The following is a 21,005-nucleotide window of genomic DNA, read 5'->3' on the forward strand; positions in this document are numbered from 1 at the left end:
GGTGAGCTGAATCAAAGGAACTGTGGGGACTAGCATAGATGGTGACATGACTCAACGCTTCCCAAAATGCCTGAACTCTGGAGGCTACAATTTAAACTAGCTGTTATTGACCTAAGATGAACATGACTCTGCAAATGAATGGGTTATTTCCCATCACAGACTTATTCAGAACCAAACATTGCTCAAGACTTTAGGAGAAATTTGACATTTCCAGCGGTGTCTTCCTCCAATGAGATGTGGGAGGAGCTCACACTGATGAGCACTTGTGGATCATCTATACCACTTTTTTTGAAATTAAACCCTGTCCCAATTAAGTGTAAAAGGGAAGAATAAGGGTAGTAATGTCATGAGTCATGAAAAACCAAATACAAAAAAAAAATCTAATCAGCACCTGAAAACCATGAAAATTGCGCCAATACCTGTGATCGTAGAGAGCTCCAGACATGACTGAACATTGGGCACCTCGATGATCACACTGGAGCTGAGTTGAGATTTGTCCTGGTCCTGCTCTGTCTCTTTCTCTTCTTTGTCGTCCTCTGGGATGGCAAGTGGGGAAGTGTCTGATTGCTGAAGAAGCTCTTCCTGCTTCTGAGGACACTGGTCACCAGTTTGGCTCTGGTTGTCTGGTGGGTTTGTGTCCCCTCCTTCCTTCTGGTCGCCCTGTCTGTAGATGCAGAGAGAGACACATTACTGGAAAGGCAAGGTGGGCAGTGATTTATCTACAGTACAGTACAGTACAGTACAGTACAAGTGCTGTTGGGTGGGAAATCCATAGGCCCCAAAGCCAGATCTGGTTTGCGCAGTGCCAGGTCTGTAAGGGCATATAACTGCAGTGACCATATAACTGCAATGTCCCAAGGATCGAGTCCGGCTGGGGGCCTTTGTTAAATGTCACCGCCCCTTTCCCCTTCCCCTGTCACCTCTCTTCTAATGCTATGAAATAGAAAAAATGCAAAAAGTGATGTCTGTATTTTGTTACATAACATCCCCAGGTCACAGCCAGGTCACTGAAAATCACTGGCATTAAACATAGAAATGTGACATCCTGGGATTATTCTGACCCCGGACCTTTGCTGCATCTCATTCCCCTCTCTTCTCCAAATCATTTCTGTCTCTGTTGACTTTATGTTTATGTTTATCAAAGGTGAAACATACTGCCACACAAACATCTCTACTAAAAAACAAGCTGGATGAACAGCTGTTTTTATCTCACCTGCTCTCCACAGCTCTGGACACCTCCTCCTCCTTTTTGGTCTCCACTTCCTTCTCCTCTACTTTCCCTGGGTTTCTCTTCCTTTCTCTGCTGACCGAGCGACTTGCCAAGTGGCTTCCGTTCCCGGGAGATGACCCCTGACTCCTGGCCCCGCTTTGATGGTCATATTGATGCAACGCCCTCCTGTCCCTGATCCCGCCAAGACCTCCCATCTCAGGAGTCAGCGTGTCAATGATATCTGGTGGTCTGAACTTCTTCACTGCCCTATGTTGGCGATCGCCATTCAATCTAGGGCTCCGACGCTCGCTGGCAGTGTTGTGACTTTGATTAACACCCAGTTTTCTACTCTCAGAGACAGGCTCTGATTCGGGAGGCTCTGGCATGGTCATAGACACAGAAGCATCAGGAAGAGGCACGTTTGTGGGATCCAGTGACTCTGGCATCGGGGGTTCAGGTATGTCACCAGAGAGGGCGGCGCCCAGCGGCATATCCACAGAACCTGAAGCCTGGTTCTTGGCGGGGGAGGCTAATGGGTCTGTCAGGTGCTTCAAACTCCCGGATGGCGTGTTCTGCATGGCCTTGCGGTGCAGCGACACTGGACGTCCATGCTGGGCCTGGGCTGAAGCAGGAGGCCCGTCCTTCTCCTCGTTGGGGCTGTTGAACAGGATCTCTCGGCTGGACATCTGGCGGTGTCTCCGCAGCTGGCTGGTCCTCTGCTCCCACACTGACATGGTCATCCTTTTTCTTCTCTCTCCCCTGGACATGAAAGAGTTAGAGGGGTTGAGTGGTGGGGGTGGGCGGCCCTCCCTGACGCTGCCCTGCGCCTCCTCCAGGGAGCAGGAGTAGGTAGGCCGGCTGCGGTGGATGGCTCTTTTCCTGTACAGGTAGGGCCGCCTCCTACGGCTTCCCCTGAGAAGAGAAGGACAAGGCAAGATGTCAATATCTGGAAGCAGACAACTTTTATACATACATACACTATTTTCATTTTAACTTTTATTGTTATTTATTGATCGAGGCACGAAATGATTTTGTTTGCATGCTGTGTCAGCACTAAAAGGCAGATTTGATTCAAAGCAGATTCCAAATGTGCGTTGATGGACTCTCTAGGTTCCCTTTTTCTCTAATGAAACAAAAAGTAGTTTTATGTAAATTAGAAATCAAAACATATGTACCAAAAAATTAACATCACAGTGCATTGCAAATGCTTTGGTCTGATATTTGAGCACCTTCTTAACAGTAAAGAGCTATTTCATTTCAACATGAAGCAATTTACTGGATCGATGACAATGTTAGGTGATAAATTAACCAAGCCAGGGATTGTTGTGTGACTTTGATAACAAAAAGAGTAAGATGCAGAATGAAATCAGTGGTGAAGATATAAAAAAAAAAATAGTCAAATAAGGTTGGAGAGTTTGGAAGTACAGGACAGAGCATGAACAGAATGCTATACAGGATGAGTCTGGGACATTTACCCATTTATGAAAATCAGGCAGGCGTTAGTAAGAGATTCAGAGAGCTGAACAGACAGTGTTACTTACTGGAGCGTGGACTCTTGTGTGGTCCGTGTTATCAATGAGCGATTGGTTGAAAACAAGACATTAGTGCTTTTGTGAGCAGAGACAAAACAGGCCAGGAGACACACAGCAAACGATCCTCAAAGATCATAAACTGGCCTTTCACACAAAGACCAACAACAACATAGATTGTTAATGCCGTTTAGCAGCTGTTCTATATTCGTTATTCATCGCTTAAGGGTAAAACTGCTCTTTTAGAATACTACACACACAGTTGAATTATTAATTTCATATCTAACTGCTACATCATGCAGTCTGTTTTCGACAGAATAATTTCCATTGCAAACATCCGTCCTTTAAACGTTTATAATGAATAAAGGATAAATTTGGACTGGACTCCTGATGTTTTGGTGTGTGTCTCCATTGGAGCCAAGCGGCACATTGACAAACAAGATGGTAGCAGTATTAGAAACAATTAAACAACATTCATAAACATCAACAGTAAGCGCAACATTGATAAGAAGACATCTTTAATAGATTAGACAGTCTGAGCTACAGTATGGGCACAGGTAGAAAACACAGAGATGGGCTCCATCAGCAAACACAGGGAAAGAGTACATATTTAAATACCCTTTGAACAAAACCATCACATTGGGATGCAGCTCTGAACATCACTGCCACCTCAGAGCACTCACACGTTTGCATTCTTTCAGGACATGCTGGTAGAGCCAAACGAGGAAATTCATGTGCGGAGCTTCAATATATTAGGTTAAATATTCAGACTACTCAAGAGCACTTGGGTGCGGGATTAAAGACTTCAGAGTGGAAGAAAAACTGTACACACACTGAAAACACTATCCAAATATTGCAGTCCCATTATCATTTGTTGTATTGTACATGAAGAGAATTCTCAGTGAGTGTGTGTGTGTGTGTAATTTCTGTTTTTCTTCCTTTGATCATGCTGACCAGACGCATGCCTTCCCAAGATGAAATTATCATCAGGCTCCAACATGCTGCATCTCTCTTTTTTTATTGAGCAAATGCTGTCATGCAAGTTTCTTCAGGGTCAGCAGGGGCAGTTACTGCCAGGGTTTCTTAGCTGACATCAGAGTTGAGACCAGAAACCCTTAAAGTTCAGAGTGTCCTTTCTGAATACAGATGCCGGCCCTGACGACCCCATGGTATTCCAGTCCTCTCTATGGGCTCTGACAAGGGCCTGACCCTCAGCTGGCTCAACTGACACTAATGCATATCTCTACTTTTATTTCTGTTTTGCTTTAATTTAATTTCCGTTGAGTAAAGTTTATGAAAATGGCAAGGCCTCAAAAAAGAAGGAAAGAAAGACAGAAGGACAGAAAGAAGAAGGTACATAATTTAATGTTAATAAAACGTTATCTTGTGAAATTTTCCACATGCCCATGCAACAAACTGCTTGTTTGTCCATACACAGCGTGCATACTGAGCCAGAGGTCCCCACTCCTGTGCATGCACATGCACTTCCACCACCTATGACAAGGCACTGTGCAATCAATCCCTGAGAAAAAAAACCCCAATCTATTTTGCAAGCAGGAAACCTGGGCATTGAGAAAACAAGGTCGCGTTACTTTATGAATTAAAGTGAGAGCACTTCAACAGATCAAAGCCTGCGCACACTTATTTCACTTCCTTACACTCTCTCCTAGTCACAACTTTCACTTTGCTGAGTACAGAAGTATATTACTGTAATGGACACACCATGTTAATTTGGACACTGAGTAACCCTATCTCCATGACAACAATATAAGCACCTCCCAACCCGGTGTGGAACCAGTAACCATGGAGACATGGACTTCAATTTGGAGAAAATTACAGTGGTGGGAGCAGGCGGAGGTTAGTTAGTAGACCTTTCAGTAAAGACGTATCAATAAGTCTCTAGCGGGACAGCACCAAATACTGATTCTCTAAACAGGCTCCAAGTCACATTTAAGTGCTACAAACCAGCACTTACACAGCAGCACAACTTGAGGCTCTGTATTGATGACCCTTAGCTTCCCGCTATAACTGTTCTGCATTATTAGTAATCCGAATCTACTGCACCAAATGATAGACTCGCCATTTACTGCAGGCTACAGCAACTCATGCAAAGTGTTGGCACTGTGGGTTAGTCCTATATAGACACTCCCTGGAGGAAGGAAGGAAGGAGGGAGGGAGAGGAGGAGAGAGACAGAGGGAGGAGATAAGAGGTCAGGCAGGAAGAGCGGTTGCATACAGCACTTACTCTGAAGACATGAAGGAGGACAATGGTCCGACCTCCTTCGCCTTTTGGAGAGCGTGCTTCTGGTTGAACGCCGCCTCTGCTTCCTCTTCATCCTGATCAAAAGAGGAAAAGAGGAAAAGGCAGCTGAACAGCTGTAGCATCTGAGTTTAAATAATTAAACAGAACTTAAGTGAAAGGAGGAAAGAGCAGAACTGGACATGACAGAGTGGAGAGATTATTAAAACTATTTAGCATTAAGTAACAGGTTCTTGCAAGAATAAAAGCAGGCAAGACCAGCCTTGTTCTTTCAGTTAAGGCTTTTTTGTTATTCACTTTTTTATTACCTTAGTAAGTTCTTGTGCATTGGCAAGATTATCCACAGCAATGGCCAAGAAGACATTCAGCAGAGTGTCTGGTCACACCTGTGTTAAGGACTGACACAACACTGACTCCTTGTTCAGAGACAGATAATGGTACTAGTGTTGGAGATTCCACTTATAATCACAACCCAGACTGCACCTCTGCAGCTCAGTTGGTCTGTGTGATGTAACCCAAGTATAAAATCAGATCACAGGCAGCCACGTTTAGCTCTCAACCTCACACAAGCAGACTGTGTGGTAGGTTACCTGTTTGGCATGAAATGGCTGGTGAAGTACCTCAAACATTGTGCAAACCAAGAGATCCAGATACCTTTCTCTTAAATTGGTGGATGAAACCTGGGCTGAAAGATCAGAGACAAATGGGATTAAATTCAACAGGTGTCCAGCAACATAACTACTTCAGGTGTGTTGAGTTATCCCGGTGACGCTTGATTTTCCCATATTTTCTACCTAATTTCCTGAAAACTCTCCTTATAATTTCCTAAACATTTACCGGCACTTAGCTGTTAATTACTGGAATATTTCCAATTGAGGTCTATATAGTTTGGTACACACTGTAAGGGAAATGGAGAAAGTGTTGTTACTCTTTCTAGGAAAGTGATGGATACTGAAATCTACTTATGAACTATTCACTTTCCTTCTACAAATTTCTTGTTTTTACTGAAAAACCTGAATATAACGAGCAGGTACTTAATAACTGTAGAATAAAAACATATCCTTGAAATTTACAACTAAATACCAGGAAAGTTTCCAGGAAATTAACTGGAAAATATGGGACTTAGAATAAATCAGCATTACAAGTCTCCACACCTTACTCCACAATAACAAAGAAAGAGACAACTGTAAAGGGAAAATTGCAAAAACATTTACTAAATACAAAATAATCTACGTTACACAATGAAAAGAAAGCAAAGAGTGATGAAGGATACAATTTCCAAACAATGTGAGCACTATAAAGTAGATGGAGGACCACATGCCAGACTTCACTCCACCTTGAGAGCGAATACCGTTGTACATAACTTCATTCCAGTCCTCTCCAGTCAGGATCTGAGAAAACACATCCACAATCACACAGAATATCATCTATAAAACTAGTCAGAGCATAACTGCTGAGGTTAGCTATAAACTCCATATTTGCTAAAATGCTGTTACACTAAAAATTGATAATTCTGGTACATTGTGATTCACTGTAATGAAGGTGTGTGAAGTAGAGAGCAATAAATTGTCAGGTTTATTTCCAGACCTGAAAGACGGTCATAATGGCTGCAGGAAAGGTGTCAAAGTTTGTCGGGGTGTAGTCTTTAAAGATGAACCTGTGAAAAAGATGTGACACATACGGTCTTTAAAAAGAAATCTGGGTCTAGTATTTATTTTATTTTTTCAGTCAGAGAAAATCAATCCTCCTCCTCTCTGACTGGCTGGCTGATGGAGCTAGAGTTTTTTCTTTCTGTGTGTTCTGTATTCTAGAGGGCAGTTCATACACAAGGCCATGCTTGTCTAACTCAGCCAGCCTTTACTGAAGTGACAGCTTGTGGAAAACGGCCTTCGACTTGAGGGAAAACCAAGCAACAATGGCTGTGTGACAAAGGCACAAGAGCCTCAACTCTCTACAGAGCTCACACAGTGTCTTGGTATAATGAAAACAACTGTGAACCATAGGGCAATCTATTCTTTTTTCTACTGTGTGTATTCAATAAAGAGTAATCTACTGATCCATGATGTCTACTTCAGCCTTGTTTTTTTTTTATTTGTGAATGTGTATTTACTGGAACCACAGGACATGTCTACCCAGCCGAGTGGGAGAAAACAGTCTCTATTTTAAGCCAGATTGATTAGATTCCTGTCTCTGCCTGGCTAGTTCGTCGCCTTACTCAATTTCTTTATGAACACATAAGGCATGATGCACAGAGCTATAAGCACTAGCATTTATTCGGATGATTGCTCATGAGTTTTTATTGTTACCTGCCACCGAAGAGCTGCATGCCAAGCAGTGCAAAGACAACGATGAAGAGGAAGAGAAGGAAAATGAGGGAGATGATGGACTTCATGGAGTTCATCAGGGAGACGACCAGGTTTCTCAGAGACGCCCAATACCTTGACAGTCACAAAATGCCATGTTAGTGGAAAAAAGAAAGTGAAGTGAAAAGTGAATAATTCTGTTACTGTAATCCATGATATATAGTTTCAACCCCAACAGTAAGAGTAAAAGCATTTCACTTTCAAGCATTTCACCTTCTTTTTGGAAGCAATATGAATGTCATGGGTATACAGATCTTGCCATGCGTATCTTCGGTTTGAATTTGTTTTGTGTCTGGGGGGAGTTTGCAATGGGTTGTTTCCTATGTAAATATTTTTTTAATGAATGAATCTCCAGCAAAACTCAGTGTTAATTTTACATATGGAAAACTGCATATGACACCGACATGTCAAACTTTAATATCATTTTTCTGTCAAAAGCTTTCTGTCAACTGTGAAATATTCCGTGTAAACATTTGAACAGATGGCAAAGGGTGAGGAAGAGACCAACTTGGTGATCTTGAAGATCCTCAGCAGACGGAGAGCACGCAGGACACTGATGCCAAAGGAAGTCCCAGGCCTGAAGAAACCCCACAGCACTTCAAATATGCTGCCAACAATTACCTAAAGAGATATAACAAACCGATGCATACCAACAGTTATGACAAGGTGACGAAGAGGAGAGAAAGAGAATGAGACAAAAATTATGCAACAGACACAGACAGAGGAAATGAAGGCTAATGCTGCATAATTTGAGTACACAAGTTGAATATTGGGAGAAACAGATGTGTAGAGAGGGAGGCAGAGTACTGACACTGCAGTCAAAGCAGTTAAAGGAGGAGTGGAAGTAGAGGCGTGGTCCCAAGCTGTACATCTTCAGGAACATCTCAGTCAGGAACAGAGCGAGGAACAGGAACTCTGCATAGTCTGGAACAGAAACAAAAAGAGGAATTTATATTGTTAATCATACATATATGATTGCAATTATACGATAAAGCAATGATTTCGACATTCGTTATTCGACAGCTGTTACAGAGTGGACAACAAAGGTGTATCAACTGCCTGAGCACTTCTCATATTCCAAGCTGGTACATAAATGAAGTGTGACTCACAGAGGAAGTTGGACAGCCAGAGGGGCTGGTTGTGGTGAACAATGGCCACACACAGCGTGTTGAGGGCGACTAGGCCGAGCACTGTCCAGTAGAAAGTGTGTGTCTTCACCACGCGGCGGATGGAGATGCGGAGGAGACGCTCCTTCCGGCGAAAATAGGCTGTAGGACCCCGCTTGGCACTCCTGATACTTGCTCTTGCCATTGGGATGCCTTCGGGGAGAATGGGGAGGTAAAGTGAAATTGTGTTCTAACAGTACTTCTACAACATGTTCCCACTCTGAATCTTGAACTGTGCTGATGTTTACATCAGTATTAACTATGCAATGGAGTATGCCTTACCGTTTATGTGCCCATATTTACGAGCCTGTTCAGACTCCCACTCACCCACAGAGGAGATGTCACCATATTGTTCCTCCCCTGGTTGCCCTCGACACACCACATCCATGCCTCTCCTCTTGATGGTGGTGGCTCTCTTCAACACTGTGGACAAAGCATGATGAACATAAAAGGTAGCAGAACAAGCTGCTCTGACAGTGTGACTCTTATATTCTGTGAAATTAGAGGGAACACACTGTGAGGGCAGTGACACAAGGACAAGTTTTGGGCAACACTGTTCAAGTGCTTAGTATTTTGGCCTTGAAGACATCATGTTGAATCACTGAATAGATTTTTTGTGGTTTTACGTCAACATGGCCCAAAAAACTGCGCTGTGTATGATCACCCTTACATTTTTAAGACATCCCTAGGTAGACTCAGGTAATATGCAAGTGTGGAATCTGATAATGAGATGAAAAGATGATGATGAGGAGCCTCTGCATGAAAAGCTCATGCTTGTGAAGTCTTAGCTGAAAGGGAAAGTTGAGCTCATTAATGCTGCAGTTGAATGAGACACAAATGATAATTTAATGTTAGTGTAATGATCCAAACAACTCAGTGCAAACCTTCTGCTGCTATTTTATGATCACCATGATGGCAAACCATGCTCGGAGGCGACTTGACGGTCCATGCATCTCTTATATTTGAGCCGTGTACAAGTGCTGCCACACAGTGACAAGCCGTGGGGACAGTGTCCCCAGGGGACGCGCCGTGCAGTGTGTACATGCCGAGGTGAGTATGATGAGTGTGTTTTGAACTTTTCACTGACAGATGTGTTTATGATTACCTTTCAACCTATCCCTCTCACACATTCCCACTACCTTGTGATTTCTGAATCTACATGTCGTCAATATTTGCTTGAGGACTTTTTTAATAAGACACTGATCAAACACACGCACAAACACACAGAGATACATAAAAATATGGCTGCCATTCCACACACACAGGAGTGTTTGCTAAAGGCAGGGACACCAAGTCCTGTCAACACACACACACGTATACAGACACATACAACAAACACATGCATGCTGCTGCCTTTTCAGACAAGAGGTTGCTAAGGCAACCACAGTGCGCCACCTCTCTTTTTAGTCAAAGCTATCAGAGCTTCTGCATTTATTTCCATCACAACTGAAGCCATTGTCTGTTTTTATTATATAGTTACATCATTTATCTTATTTTTACCTTCTACTAGAGTCTTTGTAATTCAAGTGACAGAAACATACTGAACAAGGATTTGCTTTCCTTTCTCTATGTCAAAAGTGTTTGTATGTGTGCATTTGAGTGGCAGCGTGTGTGGCAAATGGAGTGTGAAGTTGGTGAGGGAGAGAGCAGAGCAGAGGACGGTTCTCACCATAGGCACCACCTGTACTCCACTCTGGCAGCCTCCTGAGAGCTGCCAATCAATCAACATTTAATAAAAGCCCTGCTGGTTTAGCGAGGAGGAAAGGTCAAAGTAGAGTTGAGAGGGTCAGAGCAGGTACTTAGCTGTCTGTGAGGCACCGAGCCTAGTGGCAGATTTAGTGTTATCAGTGCTAATGCTCTCTATGTGGCATTGAGATTTGTAGAGTGAGTTGTAATGGTGATCTGTGTAAATGAACCATGGCAGCAACAGAATGGGCAGCTCACAACCTGAGTACCTGATATTTTGCAAAAGGGGGCCACTTAAAACTTTTTTTTTCAATTTTTTCCAGCTCAGCTGCTCAGAAATTTAACAAGACCAGGAGTCTACAGCCATGCTAGTGGCTCTGTTAGGCTTTATATATAGGCACAATGGTGCTCACATCAGCATGCTAACATACTCACAATGACAATACTACAGTAAGATTCATGACAGCACAGCCTGACACTCACAGCAGGGCATAACATTAAATCATAATATAATTTTCATTGATACTGGATTTCCATAGGCTCACCCAACTTTTGGCACATTTCACTATGTGTATTGATACCTATATGCTGATCTCAAACTGTTATAATAATAATAATAATAATATGTTCACCATCTTACACCTTCAGTATATTATTGTATAATTTTGACCTGATGATGGTACTAAATGAAAAGTCAGGGGATCACCAAAGTTGTGGCTGTACTTAGGCATAGCAGTGCTTTCAGATGCTTTTGAGCTAAATGCTAACTCAGCATGCTAATATACTCACAATGACAACATTACCATGGTCACTGTTTTAATTTTGTGTTTGCATGCTAATATTAGCTTCTTATCTCTAAACAAAAAGTGCAGCTGAGGCTAATGGGAATGTCATCAATTTGGTCATAAAGTATTGGACAAATTAAAATTCTGACCTGATGGTAGCACTTGATGAAAACACAAGGTCACCAAAGTGATTAGGATTCATCCTGCTGGAAACATTAATGTCTGTGTCAAATGTCATTGTAATGCATCCAATAGTTGTTGAGACATTGTACTCAAAATAACAAATGTGAACCTCCTGGCCTCCATGGCAATCCACTGACTGGTGGTTGAGATATTTCAGTCTGGACTGACGAACCTAACGACACTGCCGTCTCAAACTGATCAATTAGATCAAAATGTAATTCAACTTCAGTGAAATTTTTGTTTTATGTCTTTAACTGTATTGTAAATAAGTTGTGTTTTGACCCCACACAATCACAGACAAATAAGCAACACATACTCATATAGCATATGCCTGAATAGTCTTTATAAAGCACATTTAACAGCTTAAAATTGAGACAGAATGTGAAGCAATGTGAGGGGAGCAGAAAGACAATGTACACAATATAATTAAACAAAACCAAACTTTCTTACCATCAAGGGCAGAAGGTCCTGCATTCTTATTCTCCTCAGCAAGCATCACCTCTTCTGGAAAGCAAAAAGTCAAAGTATGATCAGAAATGAGCGGGACAGCAGCATGGAAAGAGATATACTGGCATGTCTGGTAACTGTATTTGTAGCTCAGTTGTGGCAAAAGATAGTCCTTTGTTCCATAATTGACAGGATTAGTCATAAAGTTTATAGTGAAAACACTGATTTTCCGTTTCTTATCAAGAGCCAAATTATTCTCCCCTGAGCTGTACTTAACTAAACTAAACTAAAACCACCTGCTCTGTCGATCCAGGCCCGATAGCCGTTGAGCTCTCTCTCAATTTGCTGTTGACGTCTCAGTTTCATGAAGGCCCTGCGGTTTTCCACTCTCTCTCTCTCCTTGGCAAATTCCCTGCAGAAACAACCCAAACCGCAGTATCTTTTATTTACTCTTTGAGGGATCAGGAGTTTGTGTTCAGGGGGATGGAGAGGAGAGGAGAGGAGAGGAGAGGAGAGGAGATAATGCCAATGGATCGACCATTAACCTTTTCAAAAAAATGTTAACTTGTGCAGGCTTTGACACCATGTACTGAAAAAACACGTTTTTGCTTAGCAGTAGCTTCTGCCCCATCCACTCTCCAAGTCAGTGTAAAAGCCAGTTACAATGTGTTGTCTGTCTTACAGATTAGCTTGCCATAACGTAAATCAACAGGAGTATAAAACCAGCTACACTGTATACCTGTAGCCCATTTCATAGGATACCTCCTTCAAAGGATGTGGCCTTTTGGTGTAGTCTTTGAAGGACCTGAAACCTGGGCTAAACCTGTGGCCACTCTATAAAAGACTCACAGAGACCAAAAGGAATGGTGCAGTTGAGCGGTCCTTAGTTAAGTCAATCCTCTTTGTCATCTGTTGGACTTAAGGCCACAATGAGCTCCCTCAGTGCACAGATCTTTGTAGTTTCAGTAACAAAAATTTCTTGTAAATGGAGGCATTGCTAGCACCACGTCCAACCCTATAATCTGGAGTGTTTTTAAATTTGTAATGGTGCCCACATCAATATACTATAACGTCCAATCATCTGCAATGCTTTAGGCAGTGATATACAACATGTGCAGGATGTTTATAAAACAATTTTCTATTCTTTGACAAGCCACACAAAGTGAGGTGCAGACTACCGAGAGCTTCAATGCAAGTCCATCAAACTTATAAAACATGTCTCACAGTCTCACTCTTTCTTTATTCACCAAATGTTTTAGGCTATCTTGCCCTAATCAGGCTGGTGTCTAAAGTTCTTTCACGATTCCTTATATACAGATGACCCAATGAATAAAGCAATGAATTCTAATAATAATAGAAGGGTTCTTCGTTGTGATTTTGTCTATGACAGGCTGACAAGAACAACAAAACAGAGGCATTTATCCTTTGGTACCTTTAATTACATTCTACAGCAAGTTTTTTTTACTGATACTGATCATGCTGTGTATTTAACAGTGACTGATGACCACACTAATACCTTGTTAATATGATGTGACAGTATGATTTATGCCAACTTCATAAGTGGACAAAGACGACCTGAATGCACCATTTAATCACTGACCATGATGCAATGGACTGCAACGGCAAATAAGGAGCACCAAGGACATGCAACAGGCTGCACTTCTGAGACACAAATAGGCAGCTGCCCCTTAACTGAGACATAGTTTAAGTCTGTCTGGCAATCAGGGGCTGAAAACTTGATGAGTTTAAACTGAACTTGGATTGAACTTGTACTAAAGAGTGAACCTACCCAGAGAGGACTCCCAGCACCAGGTTCAGGACAAAAAAAGAGCCGATGATGATGAGAGGGATGAAGTAGAGCCAGTTCCAGCTGGGGCCCAAGGCATCGTCGGTCTGAAACATCAAAAAAAGTTTTAAACTCAGTAAAATCAAATCAGGCGGGAGCAGACTCGACTCATGCTGCCATTGGGATACAAGACAGAAATACACAAGTGTAGGTGTTTGGGTGGCTGCTGAAGGTTCGAGCCTGAGTGCAGGCAGGGCTTCGAACAGAGACATCATGTGTATTGATCTGCTCCGGCCTCGCAGAGAGAGTGTGGAGGAGAGTGGAGGTATTCTGTGAACAACTAGTGTATGAAGCCAATATAGAACCACTGTGCTACATCTCTACTTTAAAGTACCTGGACTTGAGAAAGTATACATGGTGAGTGTTTTTTCCAGGATATTCATGTGCACATAAACAAATTCATGCCTGCAAAAAAGTGTTTTTTTTTTAGTATATGTGCTTATACTGTAGATGCACTTTGTGTTTTGAATGTTGATTAAACTGACTACAGTAATTATTACAGGCAGCCTGTATGGTCAGCAGCACATTAGCAGCAGGTCGTCTGTCTCTTTCCTTCGTCCCTCTTCGTTTATCGTAGAGCTCATTTAGCATCACTTTAGACAACATAATACAATCATTCAGGCAAATCCTCTGCCTTCATCCATCTCAATAAAAACTGAAAGAGCAGGCAGCTGACCACAAAGTACACCCTGGCTCAGCACTTTGTGTGTTTGAGTGTGTGCATCTGGTTGTTGCTTTACTAACATCTGAGGTAAAAAAAAAAAAAAACTAGAAAAAAAACAGAGAAAATTCCTTTGGGTTTCTGCTCCATGTTGACATGACTGCATCACACCATTTCTGATTTGTCAGCTGTACATTCATGCTGCCAATCTCCCATTCTACCACATCCCAAATGTGTTCTATTGGATTCACATGTGGTGACTGGGGTGGCCACTGAAGTTCACTGAACTCATAGTCATGTTCACGAAACCAGCTTGAGATGACTTTTGCTTAGTTACATGGAGCATTACCATGCTGGGAGTAGCCATTAGAAAATGGTAAATTTTGGCCATAGAGGGATTCATATGGAAAGCAAGAATACTCAGATAAGTTGTAGCACTCAAACCATGATTGATTGGTATTAAGGGGACCAAAGTGTGCCAAGAAAACAACAAACAACAACCACCAGCCTGGACTATTGCAACAAGGTAGCATTGTGGAGTGAAACTGATGTGGTCTTCTGCTGTTGTAGCCCATCTACCTCAAGGTTTGACATGTGCTTTCTGAGATGCTTTTCTGCTCACTACAGTTGTAAATCATGGTTATCTGAGTAACCATAGCCTTTCTGTCAGCTCCAACCAGTCTGCCCGTTCTCCTCTGACCTCTATCATCAACAAGGTGTTTCTGTCCACAGAACTGCTGCTGCTCACTGGATGTTTTTTGTTTTAGGCAACATTCTGAGTAAAAACTATGGAGACTGTTGTGTGTCAACCCAGCCTGTCTGGCACCAACAATCATGTCACAGTCAAAATCACTCAGATCACTTTTCTTTCTCCTCATTCTGATGTTAGATGTGAAATTAACTGAAACTTCTGATCTGTATCTGCATGATTTTATGCAATACACTGCTGCCACATGATTGGCTGATTGAATAATTGCATGAAGAAGCATGGGTACAGGTGTTCCTATTAAAGTGTTCAGTGAGTATCCACGCATACTGACACTTTTCTAAAGTGTGCAGAGCCACATGACCAGGATGATCATTTTTCTTTTTGTAATTAGCTGTTCTCATGGCTTGTTATAGTGAACAGGATCTTCTAATTCTGCTCTGCTGCAAGCAGAGGTGAACATGATTGGACTTGATTTGTTGAATGGTCATACAGGCAACAGCTATATCAAATTAGCAAATGGTGCCACTGCCTGCCTTTCTGTCTACATACTGTCTGAGTGCGTCTGCCCGCCTGCTCCTTTCACTCTGACATTGCCTGTGAAGAATGGTGCAGCATTTCATCCCTGTCTGACAGTTACTCTACAGCTGAAAATGTCATTAGTACTGGTCTCAATGCTCATTACTTGAACATGTCTCTGAGATGCAATATGATACATAGTGCTTTCCTGTTTACTTTTGTACCATTTGGGGATTTAAAAATGTTCATATACATATATACATATATACATATACATATTTTCAACCTACTCATCATGCTCATATTCATACATAGCAGAGGTTTACAAAGTCATTAATTCTAGATTACATTTCTAAGAGATACTTAAGTGTGCCATATTTCATAGCTAGTAGGCGGGCAGTCTAATCTCTATTCAGGCCTTGCCGCATGTTCCAAGAGGTTATACATTTCTCAAGGCTGAGGGAATAAAAATGGCAAACTGAGAGCAAAACAGGAATCAACATAGCACTCTGCAGTTTCAAGCCTGAGAGACCAGGATGCAGGGGTTGCAGACATCCACTCAGCAACCATCAGTGTGCTGGAGCCAAAGCTGCTTCTGTTCATTAGGGTTAATTGAGTCTAAATTGAAACAAAACACTGCTGCACCTCAATAATTTGCAGCAATCCAGAAAAATATTGTGAGTGGCACACGTGTATGTGCATGTGCATGTGAGCTGTCTTACATTGTAGAGTACAGTGGTCCATCCCTCCATGGTGATGCACTGGAAGACAGTGAGAACAGCAAACAGGATGTTGTCGAACTGGGTGATGCCTTCATTTGGCCCAATCCAGGTATCATTGCAAGTGTATTTGGCTGGACACTGACGCACGCCACACGGGAACTCAAACTCAGAGGAGTCCACCGTCTCGTTTTCTGTCATACATAAGACCAAAGTTCCATAAGTCAGACAACAAACGTCCCATGTCCAATGCATTGCAATGTTCTCTGGCGTCAAAAAGTTACTAGCATAGTGATCACTGTCATTTGAAGGCAATCATGGATTTAACATCTTTCAAATAGAATCTGCAAATATAATATCTAGTGGTCGTTTAGCTTGAGTACACAAAGTTTAAACCAATCTTTGTACCCAGTGAGCAATGATGCCCGTTATTACTGCTCGTCATTTCACTTGTGTGACAGTGAATTCTTCTCTCACAGACGTCTTATTGGTTAAATCTTCAATAAAGTCACATCTCAGAGTGTACAGCAAGAATGACTTAGACCATAGGTATAGCACCATAGGAATAAATTAAAAAAAACTCTCCATCAAACAATGGAAGAGGAGAGTACCTGTTTGAACAGTAACGTGACCATCCACTGACAGAAAATACTCACATCAGTCTGTCTGTGTTATCTAACTGTCCATTCAGCTTCAGTGTCACAGCTCGGAGGTTAATGACAGCTGTGAATGTACAATGAGCTATTGTGGCGCAAAGCATTTGTTGGATTTAATTATACAGGATTTAATTATATAGGACAACACTGCAAACTGTTTGGTTTGATCAAGTCTCCAGGTGCAGCCTGGCATGCCATTGTGAGTACGCATGTGTGTATGCATTTGTGATTATGACAATAGAGCTTTTTCCTAAAGAGCTATGTAAATATACATGACATAAAGCCACACATAAACGTACAGTGAACAATAACACCAGTAACTGAGTGAGCTCAGTCCTGTCTCTTTGATTTTATGCTCCGTGACTCAGTTTGTTTTCAAAAATAGTTCTTAAAATATTCTTTTATTGGTTCACATTTATGCATTATTCACAAACATGTCAGGTCCTTTCTACAAATTGTTCTCTTTTGTTTCATCCATGCCATCAGTGTGTGGTAGAGGTGTTGAGACAATTTCCTGTTTTCTAATGCAATTCAAATTAGATCTTGGCTTAGGATGAATAAAAACATTTGAATAACAGTAATAACAGGATGTCACTATTGGCTCCAATCACAAATAGAGTAGTGTAAAAAATTGTGTACTTGTATGTGCATGTGTGTCTAAATACACTTAACAGACTCACTGAGTACAATAATTATGTTTCTATCTCCTCATCTCGCTGTCTGTGTGAAACGTGGATGGGAATATCTGTCCATGTGTGTGTATGTGTATTTACTTTGTCTACATATGTAGAGCACAGAAAGCTTCTTAAAACTGAGAGCATGAACTATTGTAGTCAAAGTGGTTATAGTCATTGGTCAATTTGTATGAATGAGTTCAAATATGTAAAGATATATATAAGATAGATACAAATACTGTGCATACTGAATAAATATGCACCACTATGCATATACTGCATCATGTAATATGTTTTCATTGCTGTGTGTAACAGTGTGTACCTGTATACTATAGAGATAAACTATGAGTGTGTCTGTACCGAGTATCCCAGGCTGTGGTTTGCAGGTGAAGTGCAGTTTGCCGCTGTAAAACTCCAGGCCAATGATGGCGAACATGAGGATTGCAAAGAACAGGAGCAGGCCGATCTGCAGCAGAGGGACCATGGCCTTCATTATAGACTTCAGGACTATCTGCAGACCTGGAAGTGAAGCACACAGTGACCAGCAGAATTAACATGAAAACACTGTGTTTAAGGCTTACTTAAAAAAAATCTAGCAGACCTTAAATGATCATTCAATCAATTGATTAGTAGAATGTCAACATTTTTGATAATTAATTAATCATTCAAGTAATTTTTTTCCCAAGCAAAAGTGGCAAAGATTATCTGGTTCCAGCATCGCAATACTGATTTGATGTGTCTCCTCAGGCTCTGAAAAATGTGAGGAGCATTTTTCACTTTATTCTGAGATTTTATAGAATATTTGAAATGTAATTTTTTTCTGTTTTGTGTGTGCATCACAAACAAAAATCTATTTGTCTTTATTGTATTGAGGCTGAGGCAGGAATCTTAGAGGCCAATATCTCAAAACCTGGTCAAAGAGAACCAAAACTATAACTATCTGCATGACTACATACCATTGAAGGAAAGTGAAAACATATGTTTTCTTGTAATTTTGTTGAAATGAAATGACCATGACTGTCATAAAAAAGATATTACTAGTGGTACTTACTGGGAATGCCTGAGACCAGTTTGAGGGGTCGAAGCACTCGCACCGCCCTCAGAGTCCTCAGGTCCACTGAGATGTTCATATGTGCCCCTGCTGCAGCCAGGATCCTACAGAGGTAAACACGACATACAAATGTCCAAATGCAAACCCACACAAACAGAAGACAGAGAGACGGAGCACAATTGCCAGTGTCTTGCAGATGCATATGAATGCTACAATTTTTACGGTTTATAAGCTGAGAGGAGCTGTGTCAAAAAGGGGACTCACACACACATAAACACACCACACAGACCATCACACACGATGTTGGAGGATGGCTGCAGTGCTTAGATATGGAGTGTGAACATGTGAGGGTCTCCAGCAGGCAGAGAAAAAAGAGAAAACAACAAGGATGCTTTTGGGGCTTTTGGCTGTTTCCCTGCGTGTGGGAGGATGGCTGTGACAACAGTTATTTAGGAGGAGAACAAAGAAAGCAGCTCCATCAAGGGAAGGCAGGACACCCTTAGGCTGGAGAGACATAAAGCTCATGGACAAACACATGGACATGGACACACACACACACACACACACATCGATCCTTTATCTGCTATACAAAGCCAGGGTCCTTCAGAAGTTCCATTTCACTTTGTTTGTCTTGTTTTGTCTCCTCTATTCCCCCCATCCTGTAAATATACCTCTGTGGCCTTCAGCCCTCAGACTGATGAGGAGAAGAAAAGCTTCCTCATTAGTCTGCCCTCCTGCTTCCCTTTTCTCTCTTTTTACACTCTCATACGATGCTCTTCATCCCTAAACCTCTCTCCTCTCATCTACCACCTCCTCTACCTGTTTTTCAATCCCCTCCCCAATTATACTTGCACTTCTGACTCTTTTTTGGTTTTTCCATTTTCCAGTGACCTGAACACATTTATTCTCCTTTCACCTGGATGAGAGACAGAGATGGATGGCGAGATGAGGTAAAGAAAAAAAAAAAAGAAGAATAACAAAGAGGGAGTTCAGGACATGTTTTTGCCAAAGAGTGGCAGAGCATTTTATTTCTGTAACTGCAAATTTTACTGTACTGAGTGAGCGCACACTGCTCTTCTGCGCAGCTGAAACCAATGGCTGCTAAATAATTACACTCATTCAATTCAATTGAAAAGAAGACAAAGATGAAGGCAACAACATATAAGAATTTCTCAGTAAGTGACATGTGGATGATGTAAAAGGGTTGCAGCCCTGTAAACATATGATTTAAGAGCCAGCTTTAGGTGCAGTAATTTGCTCTACAATGATTGCATACTTTATCATCACACAGCTAATAAAACAGCACTACAGACCCAGTTGTATTTCTGTGATAGGGGGTGAGAATTAGTCCTGTCTATAGAGTTAGGAGACACAAAGCGTCATCTGATTTAATTAAGAGTCTGAGGGAGAGGGAGAGAAAGATTAAAATAGCTCACCATCATCCACACAAATATAGAAATGAAATTATCCTCTTGAGTTTCACACCTGTAACTATTTCCCTTTGGATTTTTCCCCTTTTCACCCTAGTCTCAACAACTCTGTTTCGTCCTATTTTGTCTTTTCCTTTTCCCTTCTTTTCGTCCAGTCACTCCCTCCACTGCCTCCTGCCACCTCTGTCATTTCATCCCCCACATCCTCCATCTCTCCATCTTTCTTCAGACCATTAGTCAGTCCTGGCTGTTCTTTAGTTGTTATGGAGACTACGGGATGGAGGGTCTAAAAATGGCTTCCTCATTAAGTCTGCTGTTATTCAGTGGATGTCCTGGGCCCCGGTTTCCAATAATGACTGTTTGTAAAGGTTAAGAGTGTTTTATAAGAGTGGGATGCTCTTAAAGTCCAACCAAAGTTACAAAACCCATCCATTTTTTACAGTCTGAAATCAATGTCATTTTGAATTTCATTCATTTTGAATGTTGTTTGTCTGTAAGCTTGGTTACTCTATGTGTTCATGCTTGAAGATAAGAAAGAGATATTACAGCTTAAAAGATAATGTTTGCTGCTGTTTCCTAGTCTGGGGCTCTTTTGTGTCTGTGTCCTGGGCTGCAGTCTGGAGGTCAGTACCACTGTCACGCTAATAGTGCAGTGCTAGTTACTTCTAGGGCTAAAAGTGATAAACTGCTTGATTCGCTAGATAAAAAGAAGTTCTCTGTATACAGGATGCACACTGGAATACACAGAGAGAGGGTGTACCTTCATATAAAAAAATATTACATGTAAATTTCTTTGTTAGCTGCTGTTTTGTCCTTTAAAGAGGGCACGTGTTTGTGTGATGCTGCAAAAAAAATATGTGCATTTCAACTCCATTTGGATAAAATCTTTACCAACAGTGGAGGGAAGAATAAGTACATGTGCATAGCTGAGTTGTCCATGGTGTTGAAAAAGATGACAGATTCATATTACAGTTAACTGTCTGTTAGTTCCATTATATTATATAGTAAAGAAATAAAATAAAATAGGACTTAAGACTTCCAATAAAAAATATAACCTAATTTACAGCGTGAGCTGGCGGCTTGCTGAATTTTTATGTCCGTCTCCTCAGGAGAA

At 41.5% G+C, this 21,005-nt stretch overlaps 1 protein-coding gene across 1 annotated transcript in view; it reads right to left on the reverse strand.

Moving 5' to 3' along the window:
* Positions 1–21,005, reverse strand: part of cacna1e (calcium voltage-gated channel subunit alpha1 E) — a 49,629-nt gene that overhangs the window by 15,562 nt on the left and 13,062 nt on the right. The window contains exons 3-20 of the mRNA XM_022770381.1: positions 18,462–18,565; positions 17,771–17,929; positions 16,084–16,274; positions 13,419–13,522; positions 11,926–12,041; positions 11,633–11,686; positions 10,198–10,239; positions 8,856–8,951; positions 8,472–8,681; positions 8,174–8,286; positions 7,871–7,983; positions 7,306–7,437; positions 6,587–6,656; positions 6,273–6,390; positions 5,308–5,375; positions 4,985–5,076; positions 1,214–2,122; positions 420–664 (exon numbers count right to left, since the gene is read on the reverse strand). Coding sequence (XP_022626102.1) covers positions 420–664; positions 1,214–2,122; positions 4,985–5,076; positions 5,308–5,375; positions 6,273–6,390; positions 6,587–6,656; positions 7,306–7,437; positions 7,871–7,983; positions 8,174–8,286; positions 8,472–8,681; positions 8,856–8,951; positions 10,198–10,239; positions 11,633–11,686; positions 11,926–12,041; positions 13,419–13,522; positions 16,084–16,274; positions 17,771–17,929; positions 18,462–18,565 — 2,936 coding nt within the window. The remainder of the gene's footprint in view (positions 1–419; positions 665–1,213; positions 2,123–4,984; positions 5,077–5,307; positions 5,376–6,272; positions 6,391–6,586; positions 6,657–7,305; positions 7,438–7,870; positions 7,984–8,173; positions 8,287–8,471; positions 8,682–8,855; positions 8,952–10,197; positions 10,240–11,632; positions 11,687–11,925; positions 12,042–13,418; positions 13,523–16,083; positions 16,275–17,770; positions 17,930–18,461; positions 18,566–21,005) is intronic.

Source organism: Seriola dumerili, unplaced genomic scaffold (assembly GCF_002260705.1).
Source record: "Seriola dumerili isolate Sdu_G_001 unplaced genomic scaffold, Sdu_1.0 BDQW01000002.1, whole genome shotgun sequence".
NCBI classification, from domain to species: domain Eukaryota; kingdom Metazoa; phylum Chordata; class Actinopteri; order Carangiformes; family Carangidae; genus Seriola; species Seriola dumerili.